General features: G+C 42.9%; 2 protein-coding genes across 2 annotated transcripts in view; one reads left to right on the forward strand and one right to left on the reverse strand.

The window, feature by feature from the left end:
- MAN1B1 (mannosidase alpha class 1B member 1) overlaps window positions 1–19,650 on the forward strand; it is a 30,860-nt gene extending 11,210 nt beyond the window's left edge. The window contains exons 7-13 of the mRNA XM_038374269.2: window positions 2,757–2,905; window positions 3,550–3,738; window positions 6,588–6,778; window positions 9,355–9,475; window positions 12,105–12,302; window positions 13,362–13,493; window positions 15,814–19,650. Coding sequence (XP_038230197.1) covers window positions 2,757–2,905; window positions 3,550–3,738; window positions 6,588–6,778; window positions 9,355–9,475; window positions 12,105–12,302; window positions 13,362–13,493; window positions 15,814–16,017 — 1,184 coding nt within the window. The 3' untranslated portion in view covers window positions 16,018–19,650. The remainder of the gene's footprint in view (window positions 1–2,756; window positions 2,906–3,549; window positions 3,739–6,587; window positions 6,779–9,354; window positions 9,476–12,104; window positions 12,303–13,361; window positions 13,494–15,813) is intronic.
- A 1,705-nt stretch (window positions 19,651–21,355) lies between these two features.
- Window positions 21,356–23,089, reverse strand: part of DPP7 (dipeptidyl peptidase 7) — a 30,866-nt gene continuing 29,132 nt past the window's right edge. The window contains exon 13 of the mRNA XM_038374273.2: window positions 21,356–22,472. Coding sequence (XP_038230201.1) covers window positions 22,340–22,472 — 133 coding nt within the window. The 3' untranslated portion in view covers window positions 21,356–22,339. The remainder of the gene's footprint in view (window positions 22,473–23,089) is intronic.

Consider the following 23,089-nt stretch of genomic DNA (forward strand, 5'->3'; position numbering starts at 1 on the left):
TAACATTTATTTGGACATAAGCTTTTGTGGGCTAGAACCAACTTCATCGGATGTATGGAGAATCCACACAGATCTGTAGATTAAGGCAGTGGTTTTCAAACTGCAGGTCGGGACCCAGTACTGGGTCGCAGAATGTAAGGCACTGGGTTGCGGCGGCTCTGCTCAGCACTGCTGACCGGGCCATTAAAAGTCCTATTGGCTGTGCTGCCCAGCTAAGGCAGGCTAGTCCCTACCTGTTCTGACACCACACTGCACCCTGGGAGCAGCCAGCATCAGGTCTAGCTCCTAGGCGGAGGTGCCACGGGGCTCTGTGCGCTGCCTCCGCTCCAAGCACCGGCTTCCCGGCCAATGGGAGCTGGGAGTGTCTGTGGGCGAGAGCCACGCAGAGCTGCTTGTGCACCTCCGCCTAGGAGCCGGATCTGCTGCTGGCCGCTTCCGGGGCGCCGCGCAGTCTGCAGTGCCAGGACAGACAGGAAGTCTGCCTTAGCGCCCCCGCTGACAGGGAGCCACCTGAGGTAATCCTGTGCCCTGAGCCTCCCCAAACCTGGAGCACCTGCCTGCACCCCCCAGCCCAACCCTGACCCCCTCCCGCAACACTACGCTGGCCCAGAGGCCCCTCCCACATCCCAAACCTCTCATTCCCGGCCCCACCCCACAGTTCTCACCCCAACCCTCTGCCCCAGCCCTGAGCCCCTCCCACATCCCAAACCCCTCATCCCCAACTCCGTTGGGTCACAGGCATCAACATTTTTCTTCAACTGGGTCACTAGAAAAAAAGTTTGAAAACCACTGGATTAAGGCAGTGCTATTTTTATTCACTTTTCTGACTTTAACCACATTTTAATGCTGATATGCAAGCCACATTTTTACTTGCATAATTACCTATTGTCTAGCAAAATTCCCTCCTAAATTCAATAGGATACAGTACTCATCACTTCCTGTCCCAAACTATTGTATACTTTTTCTGTTCACTGTATGGCAGGTATCCTAATTCAGTCCAGAAGTGTCTGTGTTTTGGTACTGGGTTTTAAAACCTTAATTTGATTTTTTGTTTTTAAGCTACTGCCTTACATGACTACAGAAAAAAAAAATCACTTAATCGGGACATGTAAGTTAAACAAGGAAACTACAAAGCAATATTTACAAATACCTGAAAATGTCTCCACTGATGTGCTTTGACAGCTGTGGAATCTGTGGAGACAGCCACCTTTATAATTCCATAACAAACACGGTTTGACATGTATCGAGACTGGAAGATCAGATCTGCAGCTAATGGCACAAGAAACTGCAGGGGTCTTCCACGGGTCTGTATTTTCCTTACTTGTTTGATTTAATATGTATATTTATGTACAATTTGAAATCAAACAAAAAACCCACGGTGGAAACATCTCGTTTGTGTCTCTCACTGCATGTCTGAGCGCTCTCTCGATGTTTCATCAAGTTGACAGTGTGACTGCTTTCTTATAAAATGTTTAAATATGATTTGCAGAGACCTTTAAAAAATATTAGTGGTTTAGACATGTTTAAAATGGACATCTGTTTGGAAACTTTTATATACTATTGCAATTCTCCTTTAAGTGATTGCTTCATAGTCTGTAAAGCTCTTTGGGATTCTTCAGGATAAAAAAAACCTCTATAAATGAAAGTTGTGTTAGTGTGTGCAGATCTTTCTCTCATGAGTCTGTGAATATAAAAACTGCTTCTGTAAGAAAAGTCTGGATTTCTCTATTACACTACCTATTGCTAGACAGTGATAACAAATCTGACAGCACAATTTACTGAAATGGAATGTAGAAAACCTATTTTGTCATCCTTATTTAAGGCCTGTATAAAAGAATGTATTTGTAAACTGATTTTCTCACAAGGGAGACGGATCTGTGGGAGATAGATCTTGGTGATAGTTTAACATCCTAAGAAGCCTCAGTGGAAGGGCATTAGTTTCTAACCTTTGCATTCTGTCTCCAGATAGATAATTGCATAGATAATTGGCAACATTTTAAAGAAGTAACTTTGTTTTCCCTGGTACATGTTCCTGATAGTCATAGATGCCTGAATACCTAGAGAGCTTGTCCTTAAAACATTAGCATGGGACTCAACAGACTTTGGTTCAATTCCCAGCTCTGCCACAAACTTCCTGTGTGACCATGGGCACATCACTTAATCCCTCCTTATCTCAGCACCCAATCTGAAAAATGGGAAGTAATATTTCCTACTTCATAAGGTTGTTGTGAGGATAGCCATTAATGATGGTGAAGTAATGCAAGATCATATATATACATAAATAGTATGTTGGGAAGCTGACAGGCAGAAATCGAAAAAGTCTTATGGTGAAAGTGCGACTGATTGTATGGCCAGTAAAATAGGTGGTAATATACTGCAGTCTTGTATTGAGAGAGTTGGGTTATTGGGATACCAGGATAATTCCCATTTGTGTTATTTTAATAAAGAAGGAATGTGCATTTACAAGACCTGCTAAATGTGTAATTTCTCTCCCAAGTACTTGTCTCCTTGCATATCCCCACATTGTTGTATTGTATAGGAATGAAACTGATGCCAGGTCTAACTTCTCCCGGTATGTATTCTTCAGTGTGTTTTGTAACCTTTTCAGCTTGCCCCTTAAAAATACAGGTTCCTTTTGATAGACTGAATAACAATCAAGGCAATATGGCATACTAACTCTTTTAATCTGGTAATTTGAGTGTGCTATTATAATTACAGTGTTTCCTCCAACAGTTGTTCCCTTTTGTGCCTTGCAGAGTTTGAAGAAGCAAAGAAATGGGTGGCAACTGACTTACTGCTTGATAAGAATGTGGATGTGAACCTCTTTGAGAGCACCATTCGTATTCTAGGGGGTTTGCTGAGCGCCTACCACTTATCTGGAGATAGCCTCTTCCTAGAAAAAGCTGTAAGTGATTGAGTCTCACAGTCCCAAATAGAATGTGTGTCTTGTGTTGGGTAAAGTGGCAGAAAGGTTCATCAGAAGATAAACTCTGCCAGGCTTTTCCTCTGTATTCCACCATTACTGTCCTAGGCTTTTTGAATGTTTTCCTCATCTTCGCTTTCCTGGTGTCATCAGAGCGCTAATACCTTAAGGCTCCATTTTAATTAGAATTTCCCTTAATTCTTAATGTAAAGACTAAGATGATACATTTTAAGGATCTTTATTGTATTTTTACCCAGTTAATTTTTTTTATGGGAAGAAAGTCCTAGTCAATGAATGGAGTGGTTACTCACAGGTTCCCTGTCTTGGGAAATAGTGGTATTCTCCTGCCCCTCCCAAGTGCCGGGACAAAGGCCCTGTGCTTGCATTAAGAATTATCCATAATCTCAGACTGAAACCCTGTGGGGATGTGCAAAATGAACTGTCGCGTACAGCAATGGGAACTAGGTAGAAGTTGTATACCAATTACTGTGAAGTAGTGATTCTTCTTAATATTTGTTCCTCATAGACGGGCTAAAACTAAGCTGCAGTTCTTTTTCCTCTTTTTTGTTTGATTGCTGAGAGAAATAATAAAGAATTTTTGTGCCATGTTTTTGGGTTCTCTTTAGAAAGACATTGGGAACAGGCTTATGCCAGCATTCAACACACCATCCAAGATACCGTACTCAGATGTAAACATTGGCCGAGGCACTGCCCACCCACCTCGTTGGACGTCTGACAGCACCGTGGCAGAGGTGACCAGTATTCAACTGGAGTTTAGGGAGCTCTCTCGTCTCACTGGATATGAGAAATTCCAGGTACGGGATAACCAGTTGTCATCTTCGCTGCCTCTCAGCCTCCACCCCATTATTGGTGAGGATCCCTTAGATTGCCTGTACTCTTTTCTCCTTCCATTCTTCTAACAGAGATCAAAAATATTTCTCACTGTGGCAGCTGGAGCAGATTTCATTGGTTGATGAAAGTAAATGCCATTGCATTGCTGATCCACCTTCTACCAAACACCATCTCTAAAACATCTTATCTGGAGCAATTTTATTCCTAATCATAGAATATCAGGATTGGAAGGGACCTCAGGAGGTCATCTAGTCCAACCCCCTGCTCAAAGCAGGACCAGTTCCCAATTTTTGCCCCAGTGCCATACACATCGCTGTTTCTGAGTAGTTGCTCCACCTTTCAGTTTACTGGTGAATTCCTGGTTCTTTTAATCTCGCAGCTAAAGAGAATTAAATGACACATTCAAAGGGAAGCAGCTGGGGGGGAAAGATTCCATTACTTTTCCAGTTATTTTCTTAAAGTAAATACCACAAAGCTCATGGTAGAGGTGAATAATTGCTCCTTTCATCAGAAGGAACTTGTATCAAAAACAAAGATTTTTCTTGTGCTTGTGGTATCTTTTGTGTTGTCTGTCTGAGACTAGATTACCTATAACTGGCTTTTCAAAACACCAGGCTAAAGATGAGGGGTGGGCAAACTTTTTTGCCTGAGGGCCACGTTGGGGTTGCGAAATTGTATGGAGGGCTGGGTAGGGAAGGCTGTGCCTCTCCAAACAGCCCGCCGCCTATCTGCCCCCTCCCACTTCCCACCCCCTGACTGCCCTGACCAGAACCCCTGACCCATGCAACCCACCCCTTCTCCTTGTCCCCTGACTGCCCTCTCCCGGGACCCCCCGCCTCTAACTGCTCCCCTGGGAGCCCACCCACCCCATCCACATCCCCGCCCCCTGAAAGGCCCCCTGGGACTCCCATGCCTATCCAACTCCCCCGACCACCATCCCCAGAACCTCCGCCCCATCCAACTGCTCTGTCCCTGGACTGCCCCCTGGAACCTCCTGCCCCTTATCCAACTCCCAGCTCCCCACCCCCTTACCATGCCGCTCAGAGCAGCAGGAGCGTGCAGCCCCGCTGCCCGGCCAAAGCCAGCCACGCCGCGGTGCTGCCCGGCAGGAGTGGCGGGCCAGAGTGCTGGTGGCCCGGCAAGCTGCAGCTGTGAGGGAGGGAGGACAGTGGGGAAGGGGCCGGGGGCTCAAGGGCCGGGCAGGACAGTCCCACGGGCCGGATGTGGCCCACAGGCCATAGTTTGCCCACCTCTGCTATAGATAAACTATATAAAGCTGTCCTCTTAGTATTTAAATTCTGTAGGAGGTGCTTAGATATCCCTACATTAATGCTAGTGTTGAAAATAACAGAACTCCCTTCCTAAACTGCAGAGTGCTTATCAGCTGACTCAAATTCCAGCTGTGGGCATGGTGTGAAGGTTGTATCTGGGAGAAAATAAGCCCAAGTACTAACCGTTTCAAAGGCAGTGGGAGGTGTATTCTTTTTGTTTGGGGGTGATTTTGTATAGTGCCCCAAATCAATTTATACATCAGGCCCTACTTCATTCCCAATATTGTGGATCCCACAAAAGTAGGTTTCCATTGCAATTTTGATTTTTTTAATTTTTAATTTTGATTTTTTAGCTTACTTTGCACAATCAACAATTTTGCATACATTTTGAGTATGCAATTAGTATTGCACTAACATTCAATGCCTGTAAAATGTAAAAAGCTAAAGTGACTGGACTCGATTTCTACAGCAGATGTGTTAAGACTTTTAGCCTTTTGAATTGTATATTGTAGCAGTCACTTTTTTTTTTAATGAATGTAAGATTGTTGCAGCAAAATATCTGGTTATCAAAAAAATTAGCAGGCATAACATAATACTTGAGTGTTTATATCATTCTTGAAAATTTTTCTTAAACATACAGGTCCATTCTGGCTTTTCCACATCACTGCTGTTAATGAAGGTCCATTATAAGTTGGGGATTGATCAGGGGATTGGACTAGATGACCTCCTGAGGTCCCTTCCAACTCTGATAGTCTATGATTATTACTTTTCTGCAATTTTTTTTTCCATGTCTTGTCTGCAACTCTTCTGCAATTATTTGAAGACCATCCAACGATTCAAATAGGGCCTTATTTATAGAGTTATTTGCAGGAACTATAGCTGTACATTATGTATGTGCAAAAAAGAAAAGGAGTACTTGTGGCACCTTAGAGACTAACAAATTTATTTGAGCATAAGCTTTCGTGTAGCTCATGAGAGCTTATGCTCAAATTTTAGTCTCTAAGGTGCCACAAGTACTCCTTTTCTTTTTTGCGAATACAGACTAACACGGCTGCTACTCTGAAACCTGTTATGTATGTGCAGTGATCCTTAGCTATACTCATGTCATGAAAATCTCAGAAAAAAAATTGGCATCATTTCAACATGAGTTGAGGTACAATATTACTGGGAAATATTTGAGTTTCGCTGATCTCCTCCAGAACACACACTGTTGGAGGTGTTGCAGGCCACTTAACCTAACGTTAGTATTATCCTAATGTTCTGTCAGTTGTTTGAATCTGACTTCTAAACTACTGAGGGACCTGGACTCACCACCATCGCTGGTTCTAGTATGAGAGAGTTGTATTATTGAAAAGGAAAGCTGATAAAAAATCTGCCCACCTCATATTTGCTATAGTTTCTCTGAAGCCAGCAGCAACTGTATCAGAAAAGGGAAAAAATTCCACAACTGCTGACTGCTCCTAGCCATTTAAGTACATTGAGCTGTGTAGCTGCATTGTCTCATTCAGTATGTATTTTTTTCAATTTATTTTTTTCTATAGAAAGCAGTAGATGCAGTGATGAAGCACGTACACTCTCTCTCAGGGAAGAATGATGGGCTGGTGCCCATGTTCATAAACACCAACAGTGGGCAGTTCACTCACCTGGGTGTCTACACTCTGGGAGCCAGAGCTGACAGCTACTATGAGTATTTGCTCAAGCAATGGATCCAGGGTGGGAAGAAGGAAAATGAGTAAGTTCTCCCCACTTCTTGTATCAGTTTAAGAATGATGTAAGCTACAAGATTTACTATCCTAGTTGCCAGTTTAGAAGGAAGAGTATCTTATGCAGACTCTGATGTGAGCATACTTGTGAGTAGTTTAAAAAAACAAACAAAAACAAGCTGTGTCAGCAGACCTATTGGTAACTGCACAACAATGTGGGGATCAGACTTCAACTTGCAATTCTGCTTTCCCCCCTACACAGGGTGTTGAGGGTTGCAATTGTTATGGATGTGGGAGGGATTTAAATTGTTTGCAGCTGATTCTGTTGTATAAATAAAATGTTGTTGCTCTGTAGGACACACCACATTTATTCTGTCTCTCTGAAAGTGGCCAGGCATTTTGCAGGCTCTGTTAGAGAGGGATTAGTGATGAACTTGCTAGAGGTCAGGTACCACATTCATGATTATCCTCTTTCTAGTCCAGTTACAGGACTTAAATTTGAATCCGGTGCCTTGGATTCCAGTACGTTTCTCTTGTCTGGCTTGAATAACTGGGAAGCACCTTGTTTTGGGACGAGAGAGTTTGTGGGACTAGGGAGGTGCTATTGTGGGGAAGAAAAGGCACTTTCTCTCTCTGTTGCACCCACCCTTGAATATTAACCTTACATAAGAACGGCCACACTAGGTCAGACCAAAGGTCCATCTAGCCCAGTATCCTGTCTTCCAACAGTGGCCAGTGCCAGGTGACCCAGAGGAAATTAACTGAACAGGGAATCATCGAGTGATCCATCCCCTGTCGCCCATTCCCAGCTTCCGGCAAACAGAGGCTAGGGACACCTTGCCTCTAGAGGGTGTCTTGCAGATAAGGGTTGAGGAATATCTTTAGGGAAAACTTGCATGACTTCTGCCAGTGCTGTACCTGGTTTTGTATAGATACAGAACTTCAGCTTTGATTGGTTCTGAATCCAGCACCTTTCACAAGTATTAAGATTCACAGAGCACTTTATTTCTTTTTAAAATTGTTTTAATTATCATGCTATTCTCAGAAATCTATATCTATATCTACATTTATAGTTAAGTGTTTTTCTCCTACATAACCTTGAAAGAAGCCAAAGATGATTAGATATACTGCAGGTACATGCTAGATCAGAGGTGGGCAAACTACCGCCCGCAGGATGATCCTGCTCAGCCCCTGAGCTCCCGGCTGCGGAGACTAGCCTCCAGCCCCTCCCCTGCTGTCCCCCCCTCCCCTGGAGCCATGCTGATGCGCAGGCAGTGCGGCTTGCACCCTGTACCCACCTCCCAGGCTTTCCAATAAGCCTGTCCTGCCGCTCTGAGCAGCCTGGTAAAGGGGTCGGGGTGGGGGCAGCGTGGGATAAGGGGTAGGAAGTCCCAGGGGGCAGTCAGGGGATGGGGTGGTTGGATGGGGCGGAGGTTGTGGGGGGGGTGGTCAGGAGACAGGGAGCAGGGGGGCTTCGATAGGGGGTGGGGTCGGGGGGGACAGGGGAGCTGCGGGGCTTGGATAGGGGGTGGGGTCCTGGAGGGGCAGTCAGGGGACAAGGAGTGTGGGGGGGGTGGATGGTTCGGGGGGCCTGTCAGGGGTGTGGATAGGGGTCAGGGCACATGGAGCAGGGGGAGGTTGTATATGGCAGGGGTCTCCAAACTTTTTAAATCGCGCACCCCCCAGGGCCAGCTCTGGGGAAGAAAAAAAAAAAAAAACGTGATGCTGAAGGCGGAGCGGGAGAGCCGAGCGGCCACCGGCGTGCCACCAAAGAATCAAAGGTCCAGGAGCGCTGCTGCACTCCTTCTGCACACCCCACGGATGGTCTTGCGCACCCCCCTTTGGAGACCCCTGTGATAGGGGGTGGGGTTCTGGGGGTGGGGGTCCCAGGAGGGGGTGGTTAGGGGACAATGAGCAGGGGGGTTGGATGGGTCAGGAGTTCTGAGGGGGGCAGTCAGGGGGGCGGGAAGTGTGAGGGGGCAGATAGGGGATGGGGGCCAAGCTGTTTGCGGAGGCCCAGCCTTCCCTACCTGGCCCTCGGTACCATTTCAAAGTTTGCCCACCCCTGTGCTAAATGCATTTTGTATAAGCATGGTTACTTGGATTTTTCTTAATGCTTATATTTGACTAAATATCTTAAGTAGTGCCTATTGAAATCAAATTGCAAGTTTCTGCTCTACAAAAAGTGTGGCCTTTTGAGATGCATGTTCTATATCTAAAGCAGGGATCAGCAACCTTTGGCACGCGGCCCACCGGGGAAAGCCCCTGGCAGGCCAGGCCGGTTTGTTTACTTGCTGCGTCTGCAGGTTTGGCCGATTGCAGCTCCCACTGGTTGCGGTTCGCTGTCCCAGGCCAATAGGGGCGGGAAGGGCGGCCAGCCCTTCCCGCAGCCCCCATTGGCCTGGGACAGCAAACCGCGGCTAGTGGGAGCTGCGATCAGCCGAACCTGCAGACGCAGCAGGTAAACAAACCGGCCCGGCCTGCCAGGGGCTTTCCTGGTGGGCTGCGTGCCAAAGGTTGCCGATCCCTGATGTAAAGTATGGTTGGATAAATTTACTTTAAAATGTGTATATTGGGGCCAACTGGGAATGGTTTTAATTCACAGACTGTTGGAAGATTACATGAGAGCTATAGAGGGGGTGAAAAAGCATCTACTTCGGACATCACAACCCAAGAAGCTTACTTTCGTAGGTGAACTTGCACATGGCCATTTCAGTGCCAAGATGGTAAGCACTGTACCTGAATTTTTTCAATGGCTCTTATGAACACTGTTGCATTCCCCCTGAGCCGTCTGCAGTTTCGTAGGGGAGAGATCTTGAGTGCGGTAGTTATAATAGCTCTTTGATCAAATGAGTATTCTCTGTGTGTGTGAAGCAAAGGTTTTGATAGTGGCTGCTGGAAGATCCAAAAAATGATAAATTAAAAATGGCAGGGACCCTTGCAATCTGCAGATGCCTCGTGCATTTAGATTACACTATGATAGCCTGTGAAGGGTGGTGGTTTTGTTTGTCTTTCTGTCTGTTTGTTCTGTGGGCAGGTGCGATCTTAGTTTAAAAGAATGCTGGTTTCAGGTCACTAGTGACAATATTGAGTAGCTAGGTTACAGGTAACAGTCCCTGCTGTGGACAGAGGCCCTTTCTTAGGTTTTTATTTGCTGATCTGAATCTCCCTGTGAGTTTCTACTTGTGCTTCTGGAGTAGTAAACACACTCGGTGCAATCATTTGTTACATCATTTCAGCACTGGGAACACTGAGATAGTGCCTATTTTGTGTATTATTCGCTTTTTCTACAATGCAAAAATGCAAGGAAGTAAATGATCTAGTTAGTAGTTAAGGCATAAGTGTGGAAATCAGGGTGATTTGGAAGTTCTGGTATTGGCTCTGCCACAAACCTACTGTGTGACCTTGGGCAAATTACTCCATCTCTTATTTCCTGCCTTTTAGGTGGCAAATATTTGATGCAGGAATTACTGAATGAAATTCTGTGCCTGTGTTATACCAGAAATCAGATTAGATTATCATAATGGACCCTTTTGGCTTTAAAATCTATGAATTTAACCCTCCTTTTGAAAAGTACTCAGTGCTTTTGGTGTAAGACGGTATATAAATGAAAGTGACAGATATTTGTAAGTGAGCAGTGCAATACTAATGTATGTGTAAATCTGCACCCTTAACACTGCATGTATGAGTATATTTAATTCAGTCCCTGCAGGGCAGAGACTTTTACAGCATTTCATTTATCATCTCGGCTTCAAGGATACGACTGGAACCCCACCATAACTGACTAGTTGAAAAGGTGTTAATGCTGTAACTTCAGTCTCTCTGCACTGATATTACCATCAATATTGACCACTGCCTGTTGAATTGGATGGGGACCTTGAGAGCTTTGTACAGAGGTTCTCTATGAGAACTACGAGATTGGCAGTGGGTGTCTGATAACCCTTTAGGATTTTGGAATGATAGAAATGAACAAAACTCCAAATGTAATCTGTAGTCCTGTTGTTCACAATATCAGTAGTGCATTAGCCTTACTGGAAGGGACTGTTAATCTTATTGTAAACTGAATTTCAGTGGAGATGAGTCCTGAGAATTGTATGAGACATAGGTTCCCTACTTGTTTGTGTACTGATTTTGTTGACTGTTGAAGTATTCATGTAACATTTCTCAGAAAGATAACCACATGTAACTCAGTTGCTTGAGAGCGTTGCATCTACAAAAGTGCTATACTTCTGTTCCTTGAATAAATAACTGAATAATAAAGATGTAGTGTGTTGAATTCATGAAAGGAAGATCCTTGTAACCCTTTTGTTCCTGCTGCTGCCTCTGTGCAGGAATAAAATCCAGTGGTGTTCTGTGGAATGTTTGCTGTACCAAGAAGATGAGCCTGATATACAGAGGAACACTGAGGATGCCTGACTTAAAGTATCAGATGTTTCTTGCAATCAAATGGATAATAACAAAAAAAATTAGAAGTTCTAGTGGTAGGAAGGATGTTCAACTTTACCTCGTTCTCTGTTATATACAGATTAAGATTATCATGTTAGTTATTGCTCAGAATAATCTACATTTAAACTTCAAATACTTCCCCAGACCCTGTTACCCTTGGTTTCTATGGCTAATTTCTATTTTGCCTTTTGTTTTACTTCAGTCTCTGCTTCAAAATATCAGAGCTCATGAAATTTGCTTTCTGTTCATAGTTTTTATCTTAACCCCTCATCCTTCTCTTCCCTATCATTTTCTTTTGTCTACTTTTCGTGTTTGAGTAGTTTCACTTTTAAGCTGTCTGGACCATTTAAAATATTTAAAAGAATCTCTTTAAAGCACCATGAAAAGTTAGGGTGCTAGATAAATATTAGAGATGCTGTCAGCTTGAGGTTTTTTTTTCAAATTTACACTTTCTGATAGAACCCTCTTGAAATGCTATATCTTGAATTCTTTTAAAAACTAATTTTATAAGGATTTTTTTGGTTCCCCTCTTGATTGATTTTAAAGATCTTTCAGTTTCTCCCTTGCTAATTGGCACTACAGGGTAACAAATAAACTGACTTTACACAAAGTGTTATGAAATGCACCAGGCTGGTAAACTGAACAAGATGAGAATTTTTTTCCACTAGCTTCTTTTGGTTTTAGTAATTTAAGGTGTTACAAGAATCAATAGTAGCTACAAAATCTTGTGACTTCAAGTTGAGTGAGTCTCCTTTAGTAATGGCACCAGCCTCATGTCATGTTACATTTCTGCTTAACAAATAATTGTGGTCTTTAAGCGCTCTATATCCTTATTGTACTGCTACAGGGCAAGTCAAAGTCTTGTTTGTTTTAATACTTCTCACAGCAGATGGTGCTTTTGTCTTGCAGGATCATCTAGTTTGCTTCTTGCCTGGGACGCTGGCTCTTGGAGCTCATAATGGGCTGACTGCTGATCACATGGAGCTGGCCAAAGCCCTCATAGAAACTTGTTACCAGATGTATGCTCAGGTAGAGACAGGCCTGAGCCCAGAGATTGTACACTTCAATCTCCATGCACAAAAGGACCACAAGGATGTGGAGATCAAGGTAAATAACTTTACAAGTATCACTACAAATTTACATCTGTGTATCTCTCTTGCTTTGGATAGCTCGGTGCACATATCACATTGTTTCTATGAAAATCCCAATAGAATGTCTACACTTGGGGAAGGACGCTCTTTGTTTTGATGGGTAAACTTCCTCTCTGTCTCTCCTCACTCAAACACTCCCTAGGCTTGAAATTTTTGAATGATCTCTTAACATTCACAAGCTGACTTGCATATAATTATTTGAGGCATGTGTGGGTGGTAGAGGAGAATCGTACAAATGTTGGGTTGGAAGGGACCTCGAGAAGTCAAGTCCAGCCCCCTGCGCTAAGGCAGGACCAAGTAAAACTAGACCATCCCTGACAGGTGTTTGTCCCATCTGTTCTTTAAAACCTCCCATGATGGGGATTCCATAGCCTCCCTTGGAAACCTATTCCAGAGCTTAACTACCCTTATAGTTAAAAAGTTTCTCCTAATATCTAGCCTAAATATCCCTTGCTGCAGATGAAGCCCGTTATTTCTTAACCTACCTTGAGTGGACATGGAGAGCAATTGATCACAGGTCTCTTGATGACAGCCCTTAACATATTTGAAAACAGCCATTACGTCCTGCCTCAGTCATCTTTTCTCAAGACTAAACATGTCCGGTTTTTTTAACCTTTCCTCAGAGGTCACATTTTTTTAAACCTTTGATTGTTTTTGTTGCTCTAATCTGGACTCTCTCTCTCCATTTTCAGTTTACCCACATTTTTCCTAAAGTGTGGTACTGAGAACTGGACACAATACTCTAGCTGAGGCCTCACCAATGCTGAGTAGAGTGGGACAGTTACCTCCTGTCTCTTACATAAGACACTCCTTTTTTGCAACTGCATTACAATGCTGACTGATATTCAATATGTGATCCATTATAACTCCTGGATCCTTTTCAGCAATATTACTACCTACCCGGTTATTCTCCCATTTTGTAGTAGTTACCAAAGAAGCTACAGGGTACAGTCAAATTGCTCTCTGCTAATATATCCTGCTCCCTGACTGAATTGTGATCTTTACTTTTTTGCAGCCTGCAGATAGGCACAACCTGCTGCGACCTGAAACTGTGGAAAGCCTGTTCTATCTGTACAGATTCACGGGGGATAAGAAATACCAAGACTGGGGCTGGGAGATCTTGCAGAACTTCAATAAATATACACGGGTAAGGCCAGCATGCTGAGCAGTAATGATCTCAGGAGTGTATGTAGGCAAACTGTTCTGCGTATAGGGACTTTCAAAATAAAGTTGAAATTGCTTATCTTCCAAGGATCATAAAAATATCTAATAGGTAAAACAAAGCATTAAGAGCTTGACAGAGTATTACAATATGTACTGTGCCTTGAAGCCTATGTACTTAGGCTTATGCATTTAGTACTTAGCACATTAAGGAAAAAGACTTTTTTCATCATATTGATAAAAGCTATGTATTAAGAGAATTATGATGAGAGAAGACCTTCTAAATTGCTGGGATAGAATTGTCAGTAGGACAAAAATGCTGACCTATATCCAAACAAGTTTTGTTTTGTTTGTTTTCAAGTGGGTCTCAGCATTACCTTCAGCAATTTCAGATATAGTTTCTAAGGGGCTAGGATTTTCTAGTGCAAAATACCAATACAAAATACCTTCATGGTAACTCACTGACTTCAAAGCATCATTTGCTTTAATTGCCAAGATACATTAATAGATACCTGTGGGTATAAATCAATTGTCCGTTAAATCAAGGATTCTCAACCTTTTTCTTTCTGAGACCACCTCCATCCAACATGCTATAAAACTCCAGGGCCCAGTGGGGTGTGGGGAAAGTGGGGCTCTGGCTGCCCAGCATAGGCATAGTTTGACTTCCATTTTGGAGGGGGGGGGCTGTGGGGCTCAGGCCAGCTCCACACAGAAGGGCCCAAGGAGAGAGTGCTCCATCCACCCCCTTACTCACCTCAGCAGGCCACCCAGCCTGTCTGGGTTGCAGCGGGGGGGGGGAGGGGCACGGTGCTCAACAACAATTTACAACTCAAAGGGGTCAGGGGGCTCTGCTCTAAAAGTTTGAAAACTGCTCAGGGTGCAGGGAGAGGGGTAATGAGGGGCTGTGTGCAGACTGGTGGGTAGCTCAGAATGCAGAGAGAGGAGTAGCTGTGTGCAGGCAGGGGGGTAGCTCGGGGCTGTGTGCGGGGAAGGCCCCCCTCCATGGTCACTGCTTCCTGAGGGCTCTGCTGGCCCTAGAGCTGGGTCCCCCTGATGAGATGGCTCCCAGCCTCAAAGGGGACTGGGAGCTGAGGAGCAGCTGCAACCCCAGGCACCAGCAGTAGGAGATGGGGGAATGCTGTGGCTGCCCTCTCCATGGCACCAGCCAGAGCAGTAGCTGCCCCACTCTGCTTGGCTCCAGTCTCTGACCTGGCCACGGGGCAGGGCTTCACGGAAATTGAGGGAGAAGTGGGTAAGGGGTGGAGCTGTCCCCAGGACTGCCCCAGTCTGGGTAAGGAACTACAGTTTGTTTGTTTGGTGGGAGGCAGAGCCTCTTGTGCTCCCCCACTCTGCCCCTGGGCTCGGGGCTTCAGCCCCACGGCGAGGTGTTGGGGTTCAGGGCTTCAGCTGTGGGCCCCACAGCTCCATGGGGGCTGCAAATCCCCCTGTTTAAAACCACTGTGTTAAATGATTAGATTGTATAACTGAGTTGTGATGTTGATGAAGAATGTGTTTCATAAATGGAATGTTACTCCCATATAATTTACCTTTTAACAAAGATAATTTAATAAACGAATTTTAGTCCAGCAAAGTTTTATTGATTCTTCCTTGAAACCATCCAGTTTTTGCTGTGATTGTGTCAGATCTCCCAAACGCTTAAGCAAGATCTGGCTGGGATGGTACAACAGTTGGGTGGAAGGTTTCAAAGGAAAAAAGAGAGTGCTGCAGGAAGTAGTGTTAATGCCTCAGTAGGGGGCACTCTTCCTTTGTGTTCATACTGAGCCAATGCTCCAGCATAACCTGAGAGGAGCACTGTGTTTCTAGAAGTATCTCTTGGATGAGCTATAAAATTATGGTCCAGACTGCTTAGGGTCATGGGATCTTTCATGACCATTTCTCAAGAGTATAGGTATTTAAATCTGTTGTCCTGACCAATTTCCACCTGGTAATTATAGTAATTGCCCCAAATTTCTCCTGGGGCAGTTTTGACTGGACATTGTCCTCTTCACTTGTCTTGTAGCATTTCTTTCTGCTGTTAAATATGCAACATTTCACAGTGATGTGGCTTCATTTTTACTGTATGTAGTTTGTGTATCAGTATGCAAAGTGTTTTGGAATGCTTCAGAATTGAAATTCTTTATGTAAGTTGCAAAATATTATTTTGAAAACTCTGCCTGCTTTTCTAATGCTTATTTTCATCTTTTTTTTTCTTTTTTTTTTAAATCAAAATGGAGAATTTGTAGATAACACAGAAGTTCTTTTTGGCTTATAGAAATATATAAAATTGTTACTTGTCTTTTTCACAGGTTCCTTCAGGTGGTTATACTTCTATTAACAATGTCCAGAACCCCAGTAACCCAGAGCCAAGAGATAAGATGGAAAGCTTCTTTCTTGGGGAAACACTCAAGTATATGTTTCTGCTGTTTTCGGATGACGTAGACCTAATCAACCTTGACAAATATGTATTTAACACAGAAGCTCATCCCCTTCCTATCTGGGCACCAGCATAGAAGTACTGTGGGTACCTTCAGCAGCGGGATGTTACTTTGAGTCACTTTACTGTGCAGGGTTTGAACTGGGATAGCAGAGAATTGTTCTATTTACCCTTTCTTGGTTTTTTTAAAAAGTTGGAAAAGCATCTCTGATTTAGAGAAATCTGTCAGTCTTAAATCTAACTCTGTGCTTTAGCTCGGGGATGGACAACCTTTGCACACTGTACTGCTTTGCCTAGATTTGATGTAGACATCAAGGTTGGGAAAGCAATTGCAGTGTGGACCTTGAGGATAATAGGTCTCTGAGCAACCAGTGACTCACTCATGCTGTTCTTTGTAGATTTTGGTTAGATTTCAGGACACCGGCAAGTTGTCTTATAGCACAGGATTGTCTCTGGAGAGAAGGATGTACTGAAAAGCTTGACTCCAGCTCATTCCATGGTATGAGCCTTAATATCTCCATATGGTATGTGGGGTAGACAGAGAACTGTACCATTGTCCCGTAAATATGGGGATGTCAGTAATATTGATGACACTTTGATCTCATTCCAAATCCATGAGCTGTGCAACATTACGTTTGAAGAAAGAAGTTATATTACAAAAACATCTGTACTACAGTATCTGAATTTTATTGAGCACTTTGAACAACGTCTTAGAGCTGTGGCTAAAATGAATGAATGGTAGCAAATTGAGTACAGAACTTGCTGCTGATTTAGCTCGAAGTGGTATACAATTTTGTAGATGTATTGCAATTTTTTTAACTTATCTGCAGGAATGCAGGAGACAATGTGAAAAGCAAACCATATACATATATGCATTTATATATAATTATATATATATATAATTTGCATCAGTTAGACTCAGGTATTCTGACTGAAAGCTGCTTTGCGAGGCTGAGCTACAGAAAAGCTGGTGAGCACATTAGTTGTATTTCAAACTCAACTTTCTCAGATCTTGGATTTTAAAAATGTTACTTTGGATCAGTAAGGCTTATTGTTGTACAGAGTAATTCCTACTATTTGTCTTACTATGGATTAACAAGGAGAGGTTTTCAATTCTTTTTTCTTCTTCTTTGAAGTACCTTGCTTGAAAGTGTTACGTTCACCTATAGAATTAAATGCATGGATTCAGAATGTGGTCCTACTGAAATGGTATTCTTCCCTCTCACTAATACTGCCAGTAGACTTGCTGTAGAGAGCTGTTTACGTGCTTTGAGGAGAAAATAGACTTAGTGTTTATAAAAGTATCTTCTGTGAGTCTAGGGGTCTTGCATTTTTATTTCTGGAAATGAGTTTCAAAACATGAATTTTGAAAATAAAACTTTTTTTTTTCCCTCTTTTGGTTCTGTAGCTAACTTATGCAGTCCTATGCACACTAATAAGTTGTGGGAGAAAAGTGCTAGTTCACTTATATTTTAGGGTCTCCATTCCCACAGGTCTCATTAATGAGAAGGGAGGTTACAGGTACATGTGTAGGCACAATCCACTCTAAATTTGGGGCTGAGAAATAGTGGTAATATAAAGCTGACCCATAGCAATTCACTTTCACTTATACTTATGGATTTAACAGTAATGTAACTTTCTGTTTTGTAAAGTAACCAGTGTCTTTATTATTTGTCTTGCCAGACCTGGTCTTGCTGGAGTAGGACATTACTATTTGGACCACTTTTTAAATCTGTAGGCAGTACTTATTCCTTGTACTGATGATGGCACATGGAAGTGAAGAAACAATTACCGCAAACTATATTTCTATATATGTGTGTAATAATATATATATATATATAGGTACCATTTTTTTAAGTTTGTTGATGCTGGGAGTTGGGGATTTGCTGATATGACAGGTTAATGCAGAATGATGTGGTCCACAAATTCAAGAATTTTAGAAATCTTGGAATTCACAAGGTCTCCCCTTTAAGTGCACATTGGAATTTAGAAGCCATACCCTAAAGCTGAACGGTTGTTTTGTTGCTCGATTTTTACATGGTTCATAAGAATTCCGGAGTATCTTGGTTGTTTTTAAGGGGGATTAAGAGTTAATTTTCAGGAGGTGAATATACACCCTAGTGCAGAGAACATATGCAAAGTTCTGTGTATCATTTAAGCCCTGTGTTAAGGTCATAAAGTGCGGTTGCACTCTTAAAAGCATTTGACTCTGCAAAAATGGCATTGTAGGGTTTCGTGTGCTTTGTGTTGTGTTGTGATTCCTTCCATATCGCATAAGCTCAGTATACAAGTAGAAGGATATGGGATAAATTTCACTCTGAATGAATAAAGTGGAGGGAGGAGTAAACATTATCCCCTTCCCCCCAATCCTAAATTTCTATTCCAAAGCTATTGGTCTGACTTATTTCTTCTCTGGCTTCATGCTGTTTTAGGAAACTAACTTACCCTAACTGGTGATTTTTGTCAAATCTTACTTTTTGTTAATGTTTTGTTTAATATTGGTCAACATTCTGCTCTGGGTAGAACAGAAACCTAATGTCAGTTTGATATCATTTATTAATCTCATTTATTATGCCTGAAACATGTAGGCCCTAAATAGTCTGACAACTGGCGATCTGATTGCTCCCTTTCTGACTGCTGAAGAGAAAGCTTTAATTGCTTATGTCATGACCTGCTTTTGTGCCCCCTCAGAGATACTTTCTTCCCTCTGATTGGTCTGTGAAGTTTAAAGGCACAATACTCCTCCTTGATGGCAAACACATCCTCTTACTTTCCAGGCATGATAGGACCAGTGCTCATTCTTGGTTGTAAAGTTTCCATTCGGGTACTGTATGGTCCTTTGAACCAAAGCCTTAAGTGTAGTGAATATAATCCATCTACTTGGCAACTCCATTTATTGAATCACTTCCCAAACTCAAATAATGGATTGTTGTGGAAAGGCCATAATTTAATCCAGTGATGTTAAAAACTCTTTTGCCACAAGCTGCCTTGGTTACTTTCCAAGAGCTAGAATGCCTTGCCTAATTCAAACAAAACAAAACAAAGTGCACCCACTCAGATTATTCATTCGTACTTGTGAATGCCTCCACTGAGGAATAAATACTGCGTGGTTTGTTGTTTATGGCCATAGTATGCACACTTAGAGGGTGAGGCTAGTAGTGGGGTCTCATTTAGGTACCAGAGTTTAAACCAGGGCTTGGAAAAATATTTCTATTAACCCAAAGTAGATTTGAAAGATAGATATGGGGCAGTGAAACCCCCTTTTGAGAAGTCCAACCCCACTGCCACCCCTTAAGTATGGGGATTTCTACCAAGGTGCTGTGCCTGGAATCTGTTGGGCCTCTTCCATATTTTATATGGTCCTATTAAGAGTCAGTTTAAATCTGAAGCTCCACTCATCCTCTCCAACTGCTGGGAGGGAAAGAAGCTTTGCCTTCCATTCTCCTAGTGCATCCATCGTGAGGGGTTGAGGAGAAGGCAAATTTCTGCTGCTTTCCTAGCCTTTTTTTGTTGTTGTTGTTTTTTTGTTGGTTCTTCACCTGGGAAACTACAGTACTTACTCCTGCTGCTGTGAGCTTTTTCAAGAAGCAGCCTGAAAGTGAAAGGAAGACAAGTTTCCTTGCTGCTCTCAGGATTCTGAACAGCAGCAATGAAACTGATAAGTCTAGTTAGTTTCACGTTGCTGCTTGGCAGTCTCAGAGCTGCAGTAGAAACACTGCACCCTCAAAGAAATACTACACCCTCACTGTGTAGCTGCACCCTCAAAGAAATACTGTATTTATTCATTGTTGGAAGGTTATTGGCACAATGCAAAGGACTAAAAACTTCAGTTTTTTAAATGAAATCTTAAATACTGTTGGAAGTGATGATGCAAACTTCCATGCTGCCCAGGGAAAATTTCTGACTTGTGTGTGGATTTTTCAAGTCCTGAGTTAAGCTATTATATTCTGTAACCAGAAGCAGCATTTCTTACTGTTTCTGGAACTTGCCCCTACCCTCCATATGGTTGTATGTGATGATACAGTGGAATGATGAGCCTTTTGGTAACAAAGCCACTGCTGTAGGTCTTAATCCAGCTGGTCAATTCACGTCTTGTGAAAACATTCCTAGTTCTTTCCATTTCTCTAAGCCAGTTTCTCTGAAACTTTTTCCAGGAAACTGTGTATGGCCTTGCAATAGCTGTGACTCTTTCAGTTGCCTCTTTGTAGGATGTACTCAATAACTAGGTTTTTTTCACTGTATACCCTTTCCTCTTACCCAAGGTTTAAAAACCATTAAGGAAATCTGTACTGAACTGACGTCAGATTTGTCTGTCACAGAAATCTGCAGCAGATTTTGAAGCATGACACTCCCCCTAGCCCCTCCATTTGATGGAGTTACTTCTGACAAGATGAAAAGTGAATTATGGCTCTGTCTTGCTATATATCTAACTTATCCCCACACTATATCATCTAAAAGCAATTACTATTTGATTTCTTCTATACTTCACTGACTTTCTTTTTTTAACCACTTTCAGCCCCCTTTATCCCCTAAAGAGGAACAAATCTAATCTGCAGAACTACTTTCCTTGTTAAGTTTCATATTTTAGAATCTTTCAAAAGGTGCAAGAGGGTTAAAAAGAACTCTTGCCTCCTCTTGAAGTAGAAAGTTGGAAGTCATCCAAAGGGCAGAGAGCAGACCACTGGCCACCACTTGTTCAAAGGTTGTAGCTTGGAGCGTACTTTCTAGGTGACTCACACCTGGCCTAGCTGCTTTGTTAATGCATCATGTGGCAAAGACAGATCCTAACCAGGGGCCTGGTCTCAGTGTGGTTCCTGCTTTCCAGGAGCTGGGAATGCTAGCAAGGCAATGTAATCAAGAAACAACTCCTGTAGTAGAGCAAGGATAAAAGGTTGCTAAGAGAAACATCCACCTGGCCTTGACTTATCTTGGGAGCTACAGGTGGGGATTCCATGGCGGGAGAGTTGACTTTACTCCTTTCCAGTCTCTCCTCTCATCTCTATAGAGACATTCAGCACGCCTCTCATGGGGCACTATGAACCCTGCTAACTGCTTCAGCTTTAACCTGTGTGAATCTACATACTACTCCTTGCTCTATGTGGGAAACTTACTCCCAGTGCCTGGAGGGTCTGCTTTGAATCATGTGAAAAAGTATCAAGGACTGGCCCTAGTATCTATCTGAACCAATTGGGGCATGATGGAAGCAGAGATTCACCAGTGTAAATTTAACCAACACAGCATTGGGTTGAGCAATGGTAAGAAGCTGAACAAGTGCTGTACTTTGCCCACCTAAGTAACAGGAGCCTGGGATGATCTCTTGTTGGAGGCTTTCCAAATTTCTTTCCCCCCCGTGTAATCATTGTAAGGTGATACATTTCACTTTAAGGCATATAATTAATTACTAAGATGTAATATTTTTTTCAGTCTCACTAGTATTTATTGGTACACAGTATTTGCAGTAGGTAAGAGTCTAATTGTTTATGTGCAAAGATGAATTTATTTCACCTCTCAGGGTGAGAGGAAAAATATCCTTTTTGTATCCACTTTGGTTATATTCAAAAGCCAGCCCGTGGAATTGTATCACATACTTTAATAAACTTGTAATTTATTTTAAAATAAATGTAGGTGTCATCATTGGAAATGTGACTTATTCACTAGGAATGCTGTTTCCTGTACAACAGCTGTTCACATTAGGATTACCTTAGCTAAGGCACTTGCTCTCCAAACTTCAGTCTACTCCACAGCTGATTGACCCATAGATTTTTTTTTTTTAAAGTAACTGTAATCCTTCTGGAGAAACTGGTCTCTTCAGCTGAATCCTACAACTCACTGATCATGACAACTAGTACCCTCACTCTACTTCACAAATCACCCAAGAGAACTTTCTCCTTTTAAGCATTTCTTTGAAGACGGACTGTTTCTAGCTGAATATAAGCTACACGTATCCTATAGTTCTGTGTAACACTGGAGATTGCTGTGGGCTGTGAATAATCATCCCTCATTCTCATAGCAGGGCCCCATTCTTTCCTCTACCATTCAGGAAAGCATGTACGTGAAGTATGACCCAGTTCCTGAGGAATGGTCTAACACTTGAAGGCAAGCTTTTATTCTCTCCTTTTCCCATTACAATCACATCTTTGGTACAATGCAGGTAAGCATGTTGCAAAATGCTATTGCCTTTAGTCAATGGATTTGGCCTACTTGTTTTCTTTTGACGGACTTGACTGACTCACGGGACACTTTAGACAGGTGAATTTTTATCACCTCCATAGAGCCACTTGAACTGACACTTTCATCAAATGGTCCATGCACACTTAGTTCCTATGGCTGCCACCCTTGTGCTTTCTGGTACACACACCAGCAGCACAACATTCCTGCTCGCGGCTGGATGGATATCTTCACGGGGATAGACCCGCAGACATCTTCTCCCAGGCTCTCTCAATCCTAGCAGACTTCACCCAGTTATGGATAATCCTTGCTTCTAGGTCACGTGCATCTGTGACAGATGGAGGATCAGCTGCATCATATCCTCTGCAGGGAATGCCAAGCATATACAATAGTTAGTTGTCCATATCCCAACATGAGCATACAGTTACTCAGAGGCCAGAGCTGCCATTCTCAAGCGTCACAGTGGGATTTCATTTGTAATGAGTCTAGCTAGTGGAGGTGCAAAGGATCTAGTTTCTTTACATAAAACATTTGTCATAGGAGGGCTTCCCCTCTTGTGCATGGAATAGCTCCAGCCACGGGGAACAAAGCTGTAGACATACCGCCTGCTTACCATTCTACTATGCAGCTTTAAACCATTCTAGTAGCGTGTAACCCTGAGAAGTTACAGTACAAACCAAAATAATAGTGGGGAGGTGGTTAGTATGCCTACAGGAAAGGGAGTAATGGGCCCTCCCCAAGTTTGTGTAGTTCAGGATGGAAGACACACTACTGTCCTCTCTGCTCAGTGTTCAAGCATCTGCCTAAGGAAGAAAAGCTTGAGTGATGGTATGTTGCTGTATGAACTGCATATAGGTTGTCAGGGCAGAGTGCTAGCCCTACTGGGGGAGAAAGAAAGCACTTTTCTGTAAAGGAGCTTGCACTGAGAACAACTTGGCATGAGCCCTGCTCAAGAGGGCCCTTCCTCAGTGATGAGACCA

This window comes from Dermochelys coriacea, chromosome 16, assembly GCF_009764565.3.
Source record: "Dermochelys coriacea isolate rDerCor1 chromosome 16, rDerCor1.pri.v4, whole genome shotgun sequence".
Classification (NCBI taxonomy): domain Eukaryota; kingdom Metazoa; phylum Chordata; order Testudines; family Dermochelyidae; genus Dermochelys; species Dermochelys coriacea.